This window comes from Kogia breviceps, chromosome 20 (assembly GCF_026419965.1).
Source record: "Kogia breviceps isolate mKogBre1 chromosome 20, mKogBre1 haplotype 1, whole genome shotgun sequence".
NCBI classification, from domain to species: Eukaryota; Metazoa; Chordata; class Mammalia; order Artiodactyla; family Physeteridae; genus Kogia; species Kogia breviceps.
The window spans coordinates 15,857,703-15,878,240 of NC_081329.1; the positions used below are offsets into that span (position 1 = coordinate 15,857,703).

The following is a 20,538-nucleotide window of genomic DNA, read 5'->3' on the forward strand; positions in this document are numbered from 1 at the left end:
CCTCGTCCATAACTCACTTACTTAGCACACAGGTTTTGGAGAATAAATTTCCTTTTTCTATTAGCAAGTATGCTCATCTAATGACCCCTAATTAGAGAGGGGAATAAAAAGGTTCACAAGTCTAAAAATAACTCCATTATCCACGCGGAGGCGGCCGGTTTTTCTTTCCTCCGTACCAGCTGATATTTGAAAGTAAGGGGCAATCGATCAGTCTAAGCGCTGGCTCTTGTTTTTCATAAATGAAGGGCTGTGGCTTTAAGCAGGCGCAGGCAGCCTGTGCCAAAGGCAGAAGCTGCAGCCTCAGCTCCTGTGAGGAGAGAGGCGTCCCAGGCGCACGCTAACCTGCGGGATGCGAAGTAAGAGCCGAAGACCAATGGCGCTCCTCCCGGTGGAGCTGTGAGTGTAGACGGACCGCACTGGTGGGTGGCGTGGCCACCTGCGCCGGGGCGGGAGGGGGGACTTGGAGACAGAAGCTGGAAAATGGGCTGCTCCGGCAGCAAAGTGTGCCTCTATTCTCCATGTGCAGCAAAGAGGGTAATTAGTATTTGTTTATAGTGCTTTTCTGGAGGAACGCCAGGGGCGAAGGCAGAGGTGGTCTGGCGTGAGGGGGAAACGCTTTGAATGACAAGCAACTCTCGCCTGCAAAGGCCGGTCTCGTGATCTCCGCCCGCAACGCTGCTGCGACCCAGCTGCGGTGGGAGCTCTGTCCGGGGCGATCCCAGGGAGGGCATTTCCAGAGAGCTTTGAATTCTGCCTTTTCCTTCCTTACACGCTGGTGGGAGGGAAACTGCCTCTTAAGAAACTGTATCTAATTGCTGTGTTTGTACAAGCATGTGTGTCTGTGCGCTTGCGGATGAGTTGCTGGTAACTTGGAAATGGTTCTCCTTGGCACGATTGATAATTGCTTTTTCGATTCTGAAACAGCTGCCTGGTTTTCTTTGATTCATTTCTCTAACATTCTCCTCAGAATGATCGCTGATCCAACATATTATCGTCCTTAGCAAATAACGTGTAGCTGAGTAAAAATTAATTTCATTTTGTTTTTAAAGGATTATTTTTTTCGCCGTGGCTTTCTAAGAGTCTTTTGCGTCTTCCTTTTAGAAGTAAAGGATTGGCCTCCTAAGGAAACTTTTCTATTTGCAAATATAGGACAAAGTTCATATAAGTGCATGTGTTTAGAACATTAAACGTTTATCTGAGACTGATGAGGCCTTTATTGCCCTTGGAGGACGAGAATGCATTAGGTCTTAAGTATGCCTTAGCTGAAAGGTTCTGGGATTGGCAGTGAAGCATGGCTCAAAGTAAATATTTTTAAACTGGGCCATTCAGTGCCTCAAATGAATGTTTCACGAGGACCTGAGAAAATACAGATTTTGAAATGTGAATTTCCTTAACAACTAAGGGACATCTGTGTTTTCTAACAACACAAACTGTTAGCCCAAATGATTCATATCTCGGCTTCTCAATTCTGCGTCTCATTTTCCTGCTGATAACAAATGTGTGCTTTACTGAAAGGGACCGTCTTGAAAACATGAGTAACTTGATGTGTGTTTTCCACAGCGGGAGGAAGCACTGAAACAACACAAAACCCTATCTCAAGAACTTGTTAACCTCCGCGGAGAGCTAGGTAAGAGCTTTTTTTTTTTTTTCTTTTTTTTCCTTCTTCCAAGTTTTTCGGGTGGAGGGGAAAGTTGTCACCGTTGGTTTTCCTCTCCACCTGCTGGCTGGAGCTGCATGCTGGCGGTGTTAGCCACGCACTCCGGCATCTGTGCAAACACTGACCATCGACGTTTCTGTTGAATCTTGCCAGTTTGACCTCAAGTTCACAGAATTGTGGGCACTGATCTGACCAAGGCTAGCAGAGTTTCTGATGACCAAAACATTTCTTTTCCTGGGCTTCCCTGGTGGCGCAGTGGTTGAGAATCCGCCTGCCGATGCAGGAGACACGGGTTCGTGCCCTGGTCCGGGAAGATCCCACATGCCGCGGAGCAACTAAGCCCGTGAGCCATGGCCGCTAGGCCTGCGCGTCCGGAGCCTAAAAACATTTCTTTTCCTGAAGAGAGGGACGGGATGCTTCTTGTAATTGTGTGGATTCCTGTTGGATAATTCCATCAGGTTTTTTTTCTTTCCGGAACCATCCTTCATATGCAAGAGTGCTGAGGCAGTGCCCTCTCCAGTAGCAGTAATTATATTACACTTCCTCGGGCGGTGTGTGAGTAGCGGGTATAGCGTTAGAGGGCGCACTCCGTGCTAGTCTTCCAGCGGGAGCAGCGGCGAGAAGAAGCCAGCTCCACAGGAAGCCAGGTGCCTCTCCCGTCTGTGGCACTCACCCCCCAGGGCTGCTGCTTCCAGGCCGAACTCTCTTCTAGTTGTTGTCTTTCCTGCAAGAGCCCTGGGTTCGTGCAGCAGCAGCAGTGCTGCCTTTCCTACCTCACTCAGCCTGCGTGCTGGGGTGAGCTGACTGCCTTGGGAGCCGCATGCGCTGTAGGCGCCACGGCGCTAGACAGTCAGCTTCCTGCTGTAGCTTCAGCCAGGTCTGGAGCAGTTCACTGAAAGGCTGCCTTCCTTGCCCTCTGCGGTTTGCTGTGTCTGCCGAAAGCGTGTGTGGGTACGTGTATAAATAATGCAAAGGCAACAGCCAGAGTTGACAATTATGTTGGTCTAGTTCCAGGAGAAACTGCTCGTTTTTCTTTGGACAACACCCGAGTTTAAATACTGTCAATATAATTTGCGGGACTTGAACCCTCTTGAGTCCCCCTCCCCTACCATGCCCGGGCAAAGGTCGAGTAGCCATGAACGTGGGGTGAAGACTTCCGTCTATATTCCTCTTCTCTTTTCACCCCCCGATGCAGGGCAATGCCGGACTCCTGACTCGCCCTAATACCTCGCCCTGGGCATCATTTTCTCCTGATCTTAGGAAGGACTCTTTTGGGAAGAGTAATTGTAAGACAGATGGAACTTCGGGACCCCAAAGACTTGAGAGTTCTAGGAAAACAGTTCAAGGAAACCACAGATAAGAAACAGCCTGGCTCCCGGGGACGTTTAAGGCTCTCTGCCAGGTTACTGAACGTGACTGGTGTCCTTTTGATTACCCAGATGACCAACTTAACTTGCTTTTGTCTGCGCCTTAAGTAATGTAATGGATATAGGGTTAGCAGATCAGGAGAGAGGTCTTCTTTTTGTGTGTTTCAGGGTTCGCTCTAACCCGGTAGAGGTGGAGAGGAGCCTCCCTGGGGCTTCACGTTTCAGCCTCCCCCCCCCAAGACGAGGCAGGCACGCCAAGGGAACACTGTTCTCATTCAGTCGGCTTGAATGGGGGAATCCTCTTTCCACCTTTCAGTGGATAGCACGATTCAGCGATCTCAATGGGACCCAGGGACTCAGCACCTCCCGTTAGTTACTTAGCCCGACAGGAAATAGCTGGAGCCATTTGCACCCGCTCTCACCTTCCCATCTGTGATAAGGAGCCGGTGCCCCGGTGTGGCTTTACGGCTGCTCTCAGAGTGTCAGGATGCAGTGGATGGCCCGTCCGTATCATCCGGTCACCCAAGGCTGCACTCTCAGGAAGTGTGGCGTTACTGCCGGTGAATCAGATCGAATTGTTCACGTTAAGAGCGTAGAGCATTTGGGGGAAGAGTTTTGGTTCCATGAGGGGAAGGGAGAGAAGCCTTCTTCTGATGGAACAGTGCGGGAAGAACGTTCTCAGAGCTGCCGGTTTGACTGATTGTGCATGAGCTACGATAGGAATAAGTTCACACCGCGGCGTTTACAGCTCAGTTTTCAAATGTGAGGCGGTGGTAGAAAGCGGTTAGACTGTGTGAGCATACTGTCCAGGTTGAGATCTTTGGCAGCTGGGTGACCTCGGGCAGGGGAGACAGAGCACACGCCTTCTGTCCCAACTTCATTCTTTGTAAAATGGCGGTAGTGTCTGCCTCAAGGGTGGCCACAAGGGTTACATGAGGTAACTTGTTGCAAAGCGTCTACCACCAGGTATTAACTGCTATTAAATAGTAGTTGTTAAGCTGCATGCAGTTGACAGCTGTGTAGTAACTGCATTTGCTGTTTTGCGAGGGCAGAGACTCTGCTGCGGAAAGGAATAGTAATTCAACTAAATATTATTAGAAATGCCTTAGGACAGGTTGTTTTTGCTCTTCACGTACAAATGGAAAGGTGAGATGTGATGGATCCCTTCCTGATATGTTAGAAGCACTTGGGGTGTGGAGTCTACCGTCTGGGTTTTTGTCCATCCACTCCTGGTTAGAAGTTACCTGACTTCTTTGAGCACAGTTTCCTCACTGGTGATAGGAAGTTAATATGCATTTTGCTGGATTGTTTTGGAGTTTGAATAAGATGGTAGTACATGTGAAGTGACTGGTCCATCACAGGCAACTCAAGAAAAGAGAGCCGCTACCGTCAGTGCCACCAAAGTATCCACCTTTCCCCTCTGACATAATGGGACATCGTTGGTGTTGCTTTCCCATTGAGTAGTTTTTCTTTACCTGCTCTATGAAAACGGAGGCAAGGTTCCCAAACTGCTAAGAACTGCAAAGAATAAAGGACAACTCATAAGCTCAGGGACACTGAAACCCAAGTAAAGTCTGCACTTTTTTTTTTTTTTAATTTATTTATTTATTTTTGGCTGTGTTGGGTCTTCGTTTCTGTGCGAGGGCTTTCTCCAGTTGCGGCGAGCGGGGGCCACTCTTCATCGCGGTGCGCGGGCCTCTCACTATCGCGGCCTCTCTTGTTGTGGAGCACGGGCTCCGGACGTGCAGGCTCAGTAGTTGTAGCTCATGGGCCTAGTTGCTCCACGGCATGTGGGATCTTCCCAGACCAGGGCTCGAACCCGTGTCCCCTGCCTTGGCAGGCAGATTCCCAACCACTGCACCACCAGGGAAGCCCAAGTCTGCACTTTTGATCTTCAGACCTCACTGCCTCCGACGATCTCCTCCCCTGACTGACCTGCCCACTGTGGTCTCACTTGTTTCATGACAAGTGCCCTCTGCTCCCAGGTTAACCCAGTTTATTGCCTCCAGCAGAGCCTGTGTGTATCTGCATCTGAGCCATGCCTGCTTTGTGGGACAACATACCATTTGCTTCTGCAAAAAACTCTTTGAAAACCCCCTCTCAGTCTCCTCAGAACCAAAGCATGAGGCTCCCTTTGCTCCAGAGAGACCTTGATATTTTGCATTTGTGTACATACTATATCTTGCGTATTCCTATTGTCTTCAGACAGTAAACTCTTTTTTTTTGGGGGGGGTCTTTGTTGCTGCGCGCGGGCCTTCGCTAATTGCGGCGAGTGGGGGCTACTCTTCGTTGGGGTGCGCGGGCTTCTCATCCAGGTGGCTTCTCTGGTTGCGGAGCACGGGCTCTAGGTGCGCAGGCTTCAGTAGCTGTGGCACGTGGGCTCAGTAGTTATGGCTGACAAGCTCTAGAGTGCAAGCTCAGTAGTTGCGGCACCCGGGCTTAGTTGCTCCGCGGCACGTGGGATCTTCTGGACCAGGGCTCGAACCCGTGTCCCCTGCATCGGCAGGCGGATTCTTAACCACTCCGCCACCAGAGAAGTCCCCACACAGTAAACTCTTTAATTGCAGAGATCCATTCCTGCTTCCTATGAAAAAAATATATATATGCTTTCCATTTTCATGGGTAATTGATAAATATTTATGGACATTTTAGGTTTTAAAGTTTCTTTTCTCTTTTTTTTTAGCTGTACCACGTAGCTTGTGGGATCTTAGTTCCCCCACCAGGAATCGAACCTGGGCCCCTGGCAGTGAAAGCATGGGGTCCTAACCACTGGACCGCCAGGGAATTCCCTAAAGTTTCTTTTTATTTGAGAACAATGTGTGAAAATTAACGAAAATTGTGGAGTGAGGGCTAAATAGCCCACAGCTCCATATTTTGGCATATTCCTTTGTTTATATGAATATATACCACTTTGCACTCTTTTATTATTATTATTATTATTAAGGTATAATTTACATGCAGCGGGATGCTTATTCCATCAGTTTGACACACACACACACACACACTCATGTAACCTACACCTTTAGGTTACGTTTCCAGTAGACCCTCTTCCCCTAGAAGCAAACACTGACCTTATTTTTATCACTAGAGGTTAGTTTTGTCCATTCTGCAATAGAGTTTCATGTAAATGGAAACACACAATAAATTCTCGTTGTGTCTGGCTTCTTTCACCCATAATGTTTTTGAGATCCTTCCATGTTATTGTAGATACTCTGATTTTTAAACTTATGTCAAGCACTTTCCCGTTTTGCCTCACGGTCTTCATACACTCGTGTTTAATGATCATGGTAATGCCTTTTGCGTGGATGTAGCATAATTTCACTTACCCCTTAAATAATGTCATTGTAAGGCTTTCATCGTCGGCTGTTTTTCTTACCCACTCCCATGGTTTCAACTACAACCTATAGGGTGACGACTCACAGGTTTATTTTTCTAGTCCCCTCCTTCCCAAGCTGTAAATACTTTTTTCCCAGTGCAGAGCTGCCTCTAGATGAGCCAGTCCAGTGTAATGAGACCTTCCTGACTCCCCAGCCCCTTGCTTCCGGAATACTCTGCAGTGTCTCCCCGTCCAGACCTCTTCCTCAAAGTCTGTTCATCACCTTCTGCGCTAGATTATTATTCATTTACCACCCCAGGCTGCCAGCTAAGGTCAGAACCCTCTTCCTCCATCCTCCACATGATACCAGCCTGTGTTCTAAATGTCTCCCGGATCCATCTCTCTTCAGCATTCTGGCTGCTACTGTCCTAATTTAAGTCCCGTCATTTCTCACCTGCAGTATAGCCCAGTGGTCACCTTGCCTCCAGGCCCGCTTCTCTCTTCTCCAAGTGCTACCAGGACTATACTTGTAATAAATCTCATGTGTGTCCTCTATGGACATCTTTAGCAAACACAAGTGACTCCATTTTGGCTTTGGGAAGAAGTCCAAGCATACTGAAGTCACCGTGTCTGATGTGTCTGTAACCTTCCGGTGTCGCTTCATGGTGTCTGACCCTCGTTCCCCTCTCCGCACACCTCCTTTTCCCTCGCAAGGTCCCAGGCAAAGGCTCATTCATGCCTCGTTTGTGCCTCCTCTCTGTTTGAAAGGCTCTCTCCTCTTGCCACTGTCTTTCTATTATTGCCTCTCAAACTCCATCTTCGTCTCATTACTTATTTTTAAAGTCTTAGCTAAAATACCTTGTCTTCAATTCAGTTTCACCCAAATCCTTCAGACAAGTGAACTGCACCTTCTACTATACCCTTCAAGTAGGTGTTTGCTCTTAGAGGTGTTTGTTTATAGACCTCTTTTCACAGGGCAGAGCTGAGAGCACCTCGAGGGCAAGGCCAGGATGTGCTTCATCTTTGTAGCTCTACCAGCTAGTACCTTGGGCCCGGCAGTTAGTACTTCTGATGCTTAGTCCTTCAGAGAATGAATGAATGATTTTACTGCTGAGGATGGTAGCTAAGGAAAGTTGGTTTTATCCTTATGCTTATACTTGATGGTTTCTGTACACAGATACTTTCCTATAAACTGTTAAAAAGAAGTAATAAAGTAAGATGAGCTATAATTCTCTTGAAGACATTTTACATTATGCCCGACAGTCCCAGTTAATCAGGTCATTTTGAAAATGTCAGCCCTCAAAATAAATTACAGTTCAGTTGAATGTTCTACATAACCCACAGCAAACATTTTACCTCTGAGATATGGAATAAATGTGTCATTCTGATTCTTTCTTATGGTCATGTTGGTGTAATGGAGAGCCATAATTATGATCTTTTAGGTTTCCTACTGTATTTTTTTTATTGATCTTAATCATTGGAATCCCTTTTTTTCATCTAAATTAATGAAGAAAAAGGTAGTTTGTATTTCACAGTTACTTTCTAGCCATCAGAATTCATAGCTAACTCACATCTTTTTATACATTGGTCCTGATTGTTCCTGTGTCATGATACAAATGAGATTTTAACCCTTTATTCACGAAAAATTCCTGGAATTCCCATAATAATGGTTCAGAAGACTAGTCGATTTTGCCCTCTGTATGTAAAGATGATGAGTATGGCAGCAACATTTATTGACTGCCTACTGTTTCCTAACACCAGTGTTCATCTCTAAGTCTACTGGTTTGCATTGTATAGGAAGAGAGGCAGGGATGGAGGGAAGAATTGAGGCTTAAAAGTTATGTAACTTTCCTAAGGTCAATAGGCTAGAAAAGCAAAGCACCTGGATAGAAACCTACGATGGCTAGACCACCAAACTCCTGTGAATTACAAAAAAAGAAACCATGGTGAAGCTGTTGGAAAGATGGGGAAATCATTTGATATAAACACTAGTTTGCATTGTAGTCGTTTGATCCACTTTGGAGATCTTTTCATTCAGGTCAAGAGTTCAAGAAGTATCGTTAGATTAAATATCTTGTTATTATGCGCTAGGAGAAGGTGACTTGGCTCTGCCTACAGCAGTGCACGCGTTGTCCAATCAACACTTGACTGTGTCTGTGAACTAACCGCCCTTCACACCTTCACGGAATGTGTTCATTCTTTCACTAGTTTTTGTGTACAGTTATGGTTTAACAAGGTTGTATGTTAGAGCAATTTTAAAACTCTTACAGTTAAGCCCCTTTTGAGTTGCAGGATTCCAGAAGTGATTTTTGAAGTGGGCTTTAATGAAAAATCTATTAATATGTAATGAAAACCAGCCGTATGCCAAAACGATTCTTCATCTCGCTGAGTTGATTGAAGATGGAGTTGATTCCATCTCAAACTTGGCTTGTTCTTTTTCTGTCCTTGTCTGTCTGTCCTAAATTTAGACTTTGGCTGGCTGTCTCTATAAGTGAAAGGTTAGGTTCTTTCACCTGTACAGATGCACAATATTACCAAGCGTGTCTGTTCTGAAAGCCTATTGAGTCTTCTTCCTTGTCCTGGTCTTTTTCCTCACTTGTCCAGTTTTGATATGTTCGCTTTTTCCTTATTTAATGTGATTTGTCTAGAACAGTGGTTCTCAAACTTCACTGTGTAATATTAATGGGGCAGATTAAAACTGCAGATTCCCGGTTCTGACTCGGGTGGCTTGGGATGGAGGAGTCCACTTGTCAAGCTCACCCGGGTGACTTTGGTGCAGGTGCTCCCTGGGCCACACTTTGACAGCACACTAGCTGTCCAGAATGTTGTACATTTAATGTGAAAAATATATGTGTGTAAGACTTAAGTGAGCAGAGTAAGAGAATAATACCAAATAGCTCTAACTGAACTGAGTCCATTCTTGTACATAGGCTTCCAAATCATATGCATACCAGTAACTTTGGGGTTTTTTTTGTTTTTTGTTTTTTTTAAATTCCATGTGGCTTTTTAAAATTAATTAATTAGGTTGCATCAGGTCTTAGTTGCGGTTCTCTAGAGCTCCTTAGTTGTGGCTCGCCGGCTCCTTAGTTGTGGCATGCAAACTCTTGCGGCATGCCTGTGGGATCTAGTTCCTGGATGGATCAAACCGGGGCCCCCTACATTGGGAGCGTGGAGTCTTAACCACTGCACCACCAGGGGAAGTCCCTGCCTACCAGTAACTTTGACCTGCCCTTTTGAACCTTGTCCCCTAAACATGAATCATCAGGGAGGAGACACAGAATAGTATCAGACTCACCTGTTCATTAATATTAAATTTATTCTTTTGATTGAAATGTGATTTCCTTAAAGTCTTAACTTACTTTCCTCAGGCCTGAAGCTTAGAACATTTATGCCGGTTATTCAGCCAGGCTTTTGACTCAGATCCACTTTACAGCCTAAGTGTTTTGATTGGTCCATGGAACGTTTGCTGTTGTGACTATGAGAGCATCTGTTTTGCAGCATGTTGTTGGCCAGTGATTAAGCTGAAAAACAGCAAAGCCTTTGCAGACTCTTATTGGCAGGGAGAACCCAGGGCTCCGTGGAGGCCCAGCTGGCACCTCTGTACTAAGATCTATGACTGGGCCAGACCGTCATCCTGCGTGTGAATAAGATTTCATCAGTGTAGGGAGAAAAAAGCTCATTTTTTTACCTGCCTTACTTTGCAGTCTCTCTAGCTTGCACAAGGTAATGAAGCCCTATTATTCTGAGGTGTCCATTGTATGAATGCATGAACTTCTCTCTTAATGCATCTCAAGTTGAGAAAACAGCCACTTGGATCAGGTTCCGTGTTCTGTGCCATAGAACCTGGACTGAAAAGGGCTGAGCGGATTGAGTTCTAGACCCAGTTCTGCCATGTCCGTCCCCTCTATAGTCTAGTAAAGTGAGATTTAAGATAATACCTATGTTATTAACTCAAGACATGACTGTATTCTATTACAGTGAATAATAAATATGAGAGCTCTTTGTAAAGTATGAACTGAGTTTTAAAGGGAAGGTGGTATTATTTATGGGAGAATGGATTTGGTGTTGCAGGGGGTTTGTGAAAGTAAATTCCTAGTAAGTTGTGATTAGCGGAAGGCTTTTGAAATCAGTTCTTGTCAATTCACATAACACCCAAGAGCAACCTGAAAGCTATTTGTAGCTAATTTCGAAATTCAGAAAGAGACCTTTGTCTCTCCCACATGTCTGCCAAATTTCTTGGTCTTATGAAAAAGCAGTACCTTTGGAGAGCAAAACCTGGGGCTTTTATGACTAGATGATCATTCCACAGACAATCTGTGAAGATTCACTCTACAAAATAGAGCACTCTTTCACTTTATCCTCACCAAATGGTAAGGTTAGCAGAGCAGGTGGTATTTAGTCCTACCTGGCGTATCAGGAAACCGATCTGCAGAAGTTGGAAATGCTTGTTGTTGATAGTCTAGGTTCCTGCCCTTCTGTTGTTCTGGGCACCAGCCTCTCCACGAAGTAGCATTTTACTTTTTAAAAGGGCTTCTTGGTTGCCTTGTTCAGGTATATTATCTCCAGTTTGAAGCAGATTAGACCCCAGTTTAAGAGAGGATCCAACACTTGCCCTGGAAGTGTGTCACGAGTAGATTTCCCTTCAGAGAATAATACTATGAAATAATCGTGCTACTATGATAGAAGGTTATGTCCCCATTTATGGTTCTGGGGCTGGGGTACAGGAGAAGTAACGTAAGATACATATTTGTTTCCCCTTCCTTTTTTTTTTTTTTTTTTTTTTTTTTTTTTCGCTATGTGGGCCTCTCACTGTTGTGGCCTCTCCCATTGCGGAGCACAGGCTGCGGACGCGCAGGCTCAGCGGCCATGGTTCACAGGCCCAGCCGCTCCGCGGCATGTGGGATCTTCCCGGACCGGGGCACGAACCCGTGTCTCCCGTATCGGCAGGCGGATTCTCAACCACTGCGCCACCAGGGAAGCCCTCCCCTTCCTTTTATACACGGGTGGCAGAGTATTATACATGCTGTCCTGAACCTTGTTTTCTGCTTAGCATTTCTTAAAGACCAATACACAAAGAACTTCCTCAATTTTTTTTAAACAGCTGTAAAAGTATTTTTTGGAAACTATCCCATTATATAGATATACCATAATTAATTTAACCAGTTTCTTCATGGTGGACATTTGGTTGTTTGTAATGTTTTGCTCTTACAAAAAATGCTCTAGTGAATAGCTTCGTATGTCCCTCATTTTATATGTGTGGGAGTATGTCCCCCACACACATATATTCTTAATAGTGGAATTTCTGGGTCAGGAGTATGCAGAGAAAATGTCAAACAAACCCAAATTGAGGGACATTCTGTAAAATGCCTGACTTCAAAATTGTCAAGATAATGAAAAGCAAGGAAAGACACATTCACAGATTAGAGAAGATGAGGGAAATGTGATGAGTAAATGCAGGTCGCTATCTTGGATTGGAGCCTAGAACAGAAAGAAAGGACAAAGCTTGGGGTTTAGTTAATAATAATGTGCCAGTAAAATTATTTCTTAGTTTCGACAAATGTCCCGTCATAATATATGATATCAGCATTAGGGGAAACTGGGAGAGAGGTATCCGGGAACTATTCTATCCTTACGAGTTTTATGAAAATCTAAAATTATTCTTTAAAAGTTTATTCTTAAAAAGGGGGGGGCATTAGTAGAAATACTGGTGAAATTGGAATAAAGTCTGTAGTAGAGTTAATAGTATTGCTTCAACGTTAAAACCTTCGTATTGACAAACGTCCTGGCTTTACATAAGATGGTAACATCTGGGGAACCTAGGTGAAGGATATACGGGAGCTCTTGGTACTGTCTCTTTGTACCTTTTCTATCAATCTAATAAAGTTATTCCACGATTATAAGTTGTTTTTTTTTAAAAAAAACATGTCTGCCCTGAGAAGTGTGTGCTGTTAAAGGAGTGGAGGGGTGCCCAGAAATAAAAGCAGGTGAGGTGGCCAGAGAGAGAGACTGAGAGAGACCCAGAGGAGGCAGGAGAGGCTGGACCAGACACCTACCTCGTTGCCCTCCTGGATGGTGCGGAGAAGGGAACCTTGCTCAAGGAAGGGCTGGCGCCCACAGCAGGCCTGCTGGAAGCATCTAGGGAGAGTGTGGGTGTACAGCTGGGGAATGAAGTCATCTTGCTTTCCTGTTTGTCTCTTCTTTCTGGCATGAACTCTTATATGGCATCGTGAAACATTGCATGATCTTCTGAGTGACCTTACCTCCCTAGTTTTCTTTTTCTTTTTTCTCTTTCACATTTTATGTCTGATTTAGATAAAATTACCTAAAAGTTGGAGAAATTCTATTGCATATAATGCCAAGAACAGTAGTATTAGAAAGTGAAGCTCTGGGGTGGATGGGTACCCTATCCTCGTGTGTGTGTGTGTGTGTGTGTGTGTGTGTGTGTGTGTGTGCGTGCGCACTTTCTTTGAATACCAGACGAGCAGTAGTGCATCTTTGTAACTGTCACATTGTGTCATGGACACCCCTCCCCACCAGCATGTCTTTGCGGACTCTTCAGACACATTTGAATAGGTGGACTTTGGCAAAGCTAGCAATAATAACAGCAACGTTTGTTGCATACTTAACTCCGGTCAGGCACCGGCCAAGCGCTTCACATATATTTTACTTAATCCTGCAGGGAAGGCACTAATATTAGCGCCACTTTAAAAATTAGGACGTTCAGGCTTAGAAAGCTTAAGTCGTTTGCTCAAATCACATAGCAGGTAAGTGGTGTGGCTGAGATTTGAACCGAAGTGTTTAGCTCCATTCTGTGAAGACATTTATTTATGTTCCTGAGAATTAAAGTATTTCTAGTTGTCTCATGACGAAACCTGCTACTCAGATATAAAAATTAAGAAAGCCATGTGCCATTTCAAAAGAATACTAACAATTTAGGGCCATGGTTGTGTAATGTTTTTCATTGTAAACAGTACATTTATCAGTCACCAAAGGGAAATGGGTCTCCATGAGATGGAAATAATAAAAATCTGACCTCTTCCTCTTAGGAAAGGCCACCAGGACCAATCAGGTAATGGCTGCACTTCACTCCTGGGGAAAACTGCTGAAGGACCCAGGACGAAGCCAGTTCTCTTCTCAAGGTTATATTTGATTCTGGCATTGGGCCTTCTGTAGATGTCATCCAAATAATCGAAAGGAAATAGTCAAGCATTTCACCACTTCTGCAATATTGTTTCCTTGCTTAGTTACCCGTGTTTTAAACTGTCAGGGGAGTGTCTCTCTGTTTTTCCTTTTCTGTCCTTGGCCTCGAATTCTTCTAAGGCCTGGTTCATCTCAGGTTGAAATGGCAACTTCCAGCTTTGTAACGTGGCCTTATGTTTTAGGGCTGATCTTGCAAATGAGTTGGTTTCTTTCTTGTGCTTCTTAATTCTGAAAACTCTGTTTCTCACTTTAATTAATAGATTGCTGGAGAGGGCTTCTGCGTTTTCCCAATATGGGCACAAAAATGATAATCCATCCGTTTTTCTGCAGGCAGTGGTCTCTTTGGTGTCCTTTATCACAGACATGCTTTTAAAAATTGCCTGACAGAATGATTAAAACAGCAAGGACAAAAGGACTACTTTGTAGTCTGTGGATCTTGCATCCGTGCACTAACTTCATGAAAACAGTATCGCCTAGCACTGTGCAAAAGCTCCTCGCTTAGTCCGAACTCTGAAAGATTCACGTTTGAATTTGGCTGCCTTGGGTGTTTGATTAATCGACTTGAGAGTAAGTGGAATTCTGGAGAACAAGCAAGGAAGAGACAAAACTGAGAACAGGAGTAAGAGCCCAGGTGGCATAGAAATCGCTCCTAAATTGAAATAAGTACAAGGAAAAGTCCAGGACTGAAGACCCAGGCTGGCGTCCCCAACTCTCCCCACGAGTGTGTCCAGCCATCAGGGGTACTGAGAACCCTTGATACAGCGTTGACACGTGTGTCCTTTAGACAAGTATTTCATGAGTCTTTATGCCAGATAAGTGCTTCGCCAGCAGCCCAGGCCCGTTAACTCAAAGTAGAGCCATTTGTGTGGGGGAACACGTCCGCCCAGCTGTTCCTGTACAGCTGCAGGCTGATGTCACCACCTGGGGCCGGGCCTGCCTTGGGGCTGTTGTCCTAATAGCAGTAACCACGGCTCCCCCCGTCTGACCCATTTTTTTTCCCCTGTACCCTTCCTTCCCTCCTGTCCTCCCTTTACCTCTGCACAGTGGCCAACAAAATCAAACAGTATTTAAGCTTCTTCAAAAAAATAAAAAATAAAAGAGGAAACACCCTGTCCGGCTGCCAGTGTGAGAGGACTTCCATCTATCCTTTTTGATTTTAAAGTTATACAGTTACACATTCAGACTGACAGTCTTTGATTACAAGCAGATGTGTTGAAATCTGGCAGGTGTAGCATACTGCTAACTTCTACACAGAAGCTCTTCTAGTTTTTGGTTCACTTAGACATTTTATCTCAGATATGAGCATTCAGATGAGGTAGAATTTTGTTTGTTTTGTTTTTTACTTTGCTGTTATCTGAAATCCTGAGGGAATTAAGTCAGAAGGCTGTGTGAAATCAAGCTTTCTCTGACTAGAAAAGCTATTTTGATGCCTTTATTGACTGCTCGCAAATAGTTTTCTACTGCCTTCTTTCATATAGAGCTGTAACATGGAATTCACACAGGGAGGCTTGTGGCCCTATCATTTTATTGGTGTTATTTTGGAAAGGCAGTGGAAGTGAGTACGTTTACTTCTTTGGCTAACACCTGCCTTCGTGAATCACTTTTTCCTCCTTTGATAAATAAGTAGTGATATGAGGAGGGTATTCTTTAGCAATCAGCATGGCCATCATCTTTCAATAAATTCTTTTAAAGAAAAAAATAACTTCCCAAACAGAGTCCCAAATGCCTGAGTTGTCGGTGATGATGAGCTCTATAATCTGGCCTACATCTGCCTTGTTGCGTCTTCTCTCCAACTCTTCTGCCTTGGGAATGTTCTAGTTCTCAGGGTGCACTGTGCAGGCTCTCCATTGCTCATCGTGGAATACAGTTTTTACCCTCGATATCAGGGTAGTAGTAGTTCTTGCTTTGTTTTTGCCTTTACTGTTAGTTCAGTAAACATTTGTGGGTTTATTTGAATTTTAAGCGTTCTCTTTAGCAGACACTATGCTTGTCGTTATTTCAATATGACTTATTTTACTTCTGAAGGAATACAGATATGGGACAAGTATTGGCTGGTATTTCTACTGCCATGTGGCACATTCCCAAGAAAACAAGTCTATATCATTGCCTGAAATTCACCCCAGGAGCCAGCCAATTTCCCACTACTTAGGTCAGAATAATCATTGATCTAAACTATCCTCTTTTCCTCCCGAAAACAATCTTCATCCGTCCACTACTCCAGAAATACATATTCCTTACCAAAAGAGACATAAGAATTACTTTATAATAAATGGACTTACCGGTACCCATTTTGCATGAATCCATGCGCACTCTGGGGTGTTGAGAACATGCATCCTCTTTACAGAGAGAGTAGCACTCCTTTCCCCCATATCTAACATCGGTACAGAAAGGCTGCAAAAGTCCAAAGTCAGGCTTCCCAAGAAATGACAGAGCTCTTTCAGGATTTAAAAAAAATTTTTACTGGCATATAGTTGATTTACAATGTTGTGTTAGTTTCCGGTGTACAGCAAAGTGAATCAGTTATACATATACATATACCCACTCTTTATTAGATTCTTTTCCCATGTAGGCCATTCCAGAATATTGAGTCCCCTGTGCTATACAGCAGGTTCTTATTAGTTACCTATTTTAGATATAGTAGTGTGTATATGTCAGTCCCAATCTCCCAGTTTATCCCTCCCCCACCGTCCCCTCATAACCATAGATTTGTTTTCTACATCTGTGACTCTACTTCTGTTTTGTAAGTTCATTTGTACCCATTTTCTTTTTTTACATTCCACATATAAGCGATATCATATGATATTTATCTTTCTGTGTCAGACTTACTTCATTCGGTATGACAATCTCTAGGTCCATCCATGTTGCTGCAGGTGTCATTATGTCATTCTTTTTTATGGCTGAGTAATATTCCATTGTACGTAGGTACCACATCTTCTTTATCCATTCCTCTGTTGATGGACACGGTTGCTTCCATGTCTTGGCTATTGTGAATAGTGCTGCAATGAACATTGGGGTGCGTGTATCTTTTTGAATGGTGTTTTTCTCCAGGTATATGCCCAGGAGTGGGATTACTGGGTCATATGGTAGTTCTATATTTAGGTTTTGTTTTTAATTTTATTTATTTATTTAATTTTCTTTTATTTTTGGCTGCCTTGGGTCTTCATTGCCGTGCACGGGCTTTCTTTAGTTGCGGTGAGCGGGGGCTACTCTTTGTTGCACTGCGCATGCTTCTCATTGCAGTGGCTTCTCTTGTTGCAGAGCCTGGGCTCTAGGCACATGGGCTTCAGTAGTTGCGGCACACAGGCTCAGTATTTGTGGCTCACGGGCTCTAGAGTGCAAGCTCAGTAGTTGTGGCTCACAGGCTTAGTTGCTCCAAGGCATGTGGGATCTTCCCAGACCAGGGCTCAAACCCGTGTCCCCTGCATTGGCAGGCGGATTCTTAACCACTGCAACACTAGAGAAGTCCTATATCTAGTTTTTTAAGGCACCTCCATACTGTTATCCAGTAGTGGCTGTACCAATTTACATTCCCACCAACAGTGTAGGAGGGTTCCCTTTTCTCCACACCCTCTCCAGCATTTATTGTTTGTAGGCTTTTTTATGATGGCCATTCTGACCAGTGTGAGGTGATACCTCATTGTAGTTTTGATTCGCATTTCTCTAATAATTAGTGGTGTTGGGCATCTTTTCATGTGCCTACTGGCCATCTGTAAACCCGTGTCCCCTGCATCGGCAGGCGGACTCTCAACCACTGTGCCACCAGGGAAGCCCCGCCCATTTTTTGATTGGGTTATTTGGGTATTTTTGATATTGAGCTGCATGAGCTGTTTGTATATTTTAGAGATTAATCCCTTGTCGGTTGCTTCATTTGCATATATATTCTCCCATTTCTTTCAGGATTTATTATAGTCTGTGTGGGTATGTGTTTATGTGCAAGTTCTGCAAGGTATTGTTAGCACTTCTGTTTTTGGTAGTGGTAGTGAAGAGTTAGGATGCTCTGATTTTATGTTTATCAAATTACTTTGCCTTTTAAAAATGTTAATGCTTTCAATATATTTACATTATATTGTAGCTTCTCAATGTATTTTTCCTAAAGTTTTTATGTTCTGGTGATTTGTGTTCAATATATTCTAGTATTTTGTTTTTATTACTGTATTTTTGAAGTAACGAGCTTAAATTGGCTCCAGCTGCATACAAGCTTAAAGTCTATTTATTGCTTCTGTCTGGGCTTATTACCTGCTCCTTCCACATCTCGGCTGCCTCCTCTAGTGGCTGGCCCGCCTTAGAGACGCCTCGGCCAATCAGAGCCTCCTCTCATTACAGCCCCTGCACTGATTGGTCACCATGTGAAAGGGTGCTCTTCACTTGGGAACCTGGCTCTGCTCAAGGACTTCTCTTACTGCTTGATAGACAGTTGACTTTTTGCTGCCAGAGACCATTTCCTCTCATTCCCTTTTATCGTTCACTTCTATACTATTATGTTTGAAAATCTGGTACTGAGAGAGTCGAGTACTCTGAGAGCCCTGTGTTTAAGCTTCCAGAGTCATCACATCTGTGTGTGAATGTTATGAATTTAGGACATTTAGCAGGTTAAGTGTCATTTTCCCTTTTCTTTTTCCATCTCTTTTCAGTCACTGCTTCAACCACCTGTGAGAAGTTAGAAAAAGCCAGGAATGAGTTGCAAATAGCTTATGAAGGATTTGTCCAGAAGCTAAACCAGCAGCACCAGACTGATCTAACAGAGCTGGAGAATCGGCTTAAAGAATTTTACACCGGGGAGTGTGAAAAGCTTCAAAATATCTACATCGAAGAAGCAGAGAAGTACAAAACTCAGTTACAGGAGCAGGTCCGTGCTTTCAGAACCTGAGCCTGTGCTTGGCCATGGCTGTTAATTTGAATTCTAACCGTTGTCTGATGATGGCCTTCCTTTGATGACCTTCTGTTTGTTGGACATCCCTTGATGAACTTCTTTAAATTTTAAATAAGTGAAAAGTTTTTTAAATTAAATTTTTTATGATCAAAGCAATGTACATACGTTGAGCAAAAGATCAGAAGAAAAAAAGAAAAAGTTTAAAACAACCCTTTAAAAATTTTTTTAAATTGAAGTATAGCTGTACAAGATTGTTACAGGTGTACAATATAGTGATTCACAAATTTTAAAGATTATAACTCTATTTATAGTTATTGTAAAATATTGGCTGTGCTCCCCATGTTGTACAATAGCCTTGTAGCTTGTTTTATACCTAATAGTTTGTACCTCTTACTCCTCTACCCCTATCCTGCCCCTCCCCCTTCCCTCTCCACACTGGTAACCACTAGTTCTGTGAGTCTGCTGCTTTTTTGTTATGTTCACTAGTTTGTTGTATTTTTTTTTTTTTTTTTTTTTTTTGCGGTATGCGGGCCTCTCACTGTTGTGGCCTCTCCCGTTGCGGAGCACAGGCTCCGGACGCACAGGCTCAGCGGCCATGGCTCACGGGCTCAGCCGCTCCGCGGCATGTGGGATTTTCCCGGACCAGGGCACGAACCCGTGTCTCCTGCATCGGCAGGCGGATTCTCAACCACTGCGCCACCAGGGAAGCCCCTGTTGTATTTTTTAAATACCACATATAAGTGATATCATACAGTATTTGTCTTATTTCACTTAGCATAATGGCTCTCCAAGTCTATCCATTTTGCTGCAAATGGAAAATGTCATTCTTTTTTATGGCTGAATAGTATTCCATATATATATATAGTGTATCACATATTCTTTATCCATTCATCCGATGATGGACATTTAGGTTGCTCCCATATGTTGACAATTATAAATAATGCTATGAACATTGGGGTGCATGTATCTTTTCAAATTAGCGTTTTTGTTTCCTTTTGGATATATATATATATATATATATATATATATATATATATTTTTTTTTTTTTGTGGTACGCGGGCCTCTCACTGTTGTGGCCTCTCCCATTGCGGAGCGCAGGCTCCGGACGCACAGGCTCAGCGGCCATGGCTCACGGGCCCAGCCGCTCCGCGGCATGCGGGATCCTCCCGGACCGGGGCACGAACCCGCATCCCCTGCATCGGCAGGCGGACTCTCAACCACTGCGCCACCAGGGAAGCCCTGGATATATTTTTTAAAAGAAAATAAAACATCCCTTTATCCTACTACCTCGAAATAATCCCTCTGCAAACATTCTGGTGCTGCTAAAACATTGGCTTGCATTTCTTCTTTTTTAAGATGGCTCTTGTTTAATAACTCGTATATGTTTCACTTCATGGTATATGCTAAACCTCTCTTTAATTTCCTTGTTCCCATTTAAAATCAGTTTTTCATTTAGCTGATATTTACACAGTGCCAACTATATGCCAGGCATGTGCTAGGGATCGAGAATATAGAGGCCATGACAGATGTAGAGCTTGTATGGCCCTGTCACCACGGAACGTATCCTCGTTCCGTATGGTGGGCTCAGCCCTTTGCATCCATGAGCGCCGGGGAGCTGCGTGTTGCGTTCCTGAGGCGGGGTGGAGTGGAGCATAGGGACCAGCAAACGTCAGCTGGGTTGGTCTTTACATGTGTCTGGTAGGCCTTAGACTTGAATGCAAGCTCATGTGTCAGATTTCTTAATGCTGCTGCTTATTATTCACCTTAGGACTTTTTATTGGTAAACTATTGTTTTGTTTTGGTTCCTTTCTTATAGTTTGACAACTTAAGTGCTGCCCATGAAACCTCAAAGCTGGAAATTGAAGCAAGCCACTCAGAGAAAATAGACTTGCTAAAGAAGGCCTATGAAACCTCCCTTTCAGGCAAGAATGCTTTTTTCTATTGAAATCGAATAAGAGCTAGTGGAACAGCATGATATGTTTTAAAACGGAAATGATTCAGAACTTTCCCCTCTAGAGAATACCTGTGGTATTCAGTTTGGAGTGTTTTTTTGGTTTCTTTTTGCATTGTTCATTGTGAGGAAATCCCCTTTCCCCTAAGGATGCAAATAATAGTTTGTTATAAATG

General features: G+C 43.8%; 1 protein-coding gene across 11 annotated transcripts in view; it reads left to right on the forward strand.

Annotated features, from left to right (window-relative positions):
- The window catches only part of MTUS1 (microtubule associated scaffold protein 1), a 155,356-nt gene that overhangs the window by 126,101 nt on the left and 8,717 nt on the right, over nt 1–20,538 (forward strand). For 10 of the 11 annotated variants that reach the window (XM_059049414.2, XM_067022359.1, XM_059049416.2 and 7 more), the window contains 3 exons: nt 1,561–1,627; nt 18,172–18,386; nt 20,228–20,333. In XM_059049414.2, coding sequence (XP_058905397.1) covers nt 1,561–1,627; nt 18,172–18,386; nt 20,228–20,333 — 388 coding nt within the window. Of the gene's footprint in view, nt 1–281; nt 535–1,560; nt 1,628–18,171; nt 18,387–20,227; nt 20,334–20,538 lie in introns of those variants that run through there. The other variant, XM_059049419.2, reaches the window with a different exon arrangement.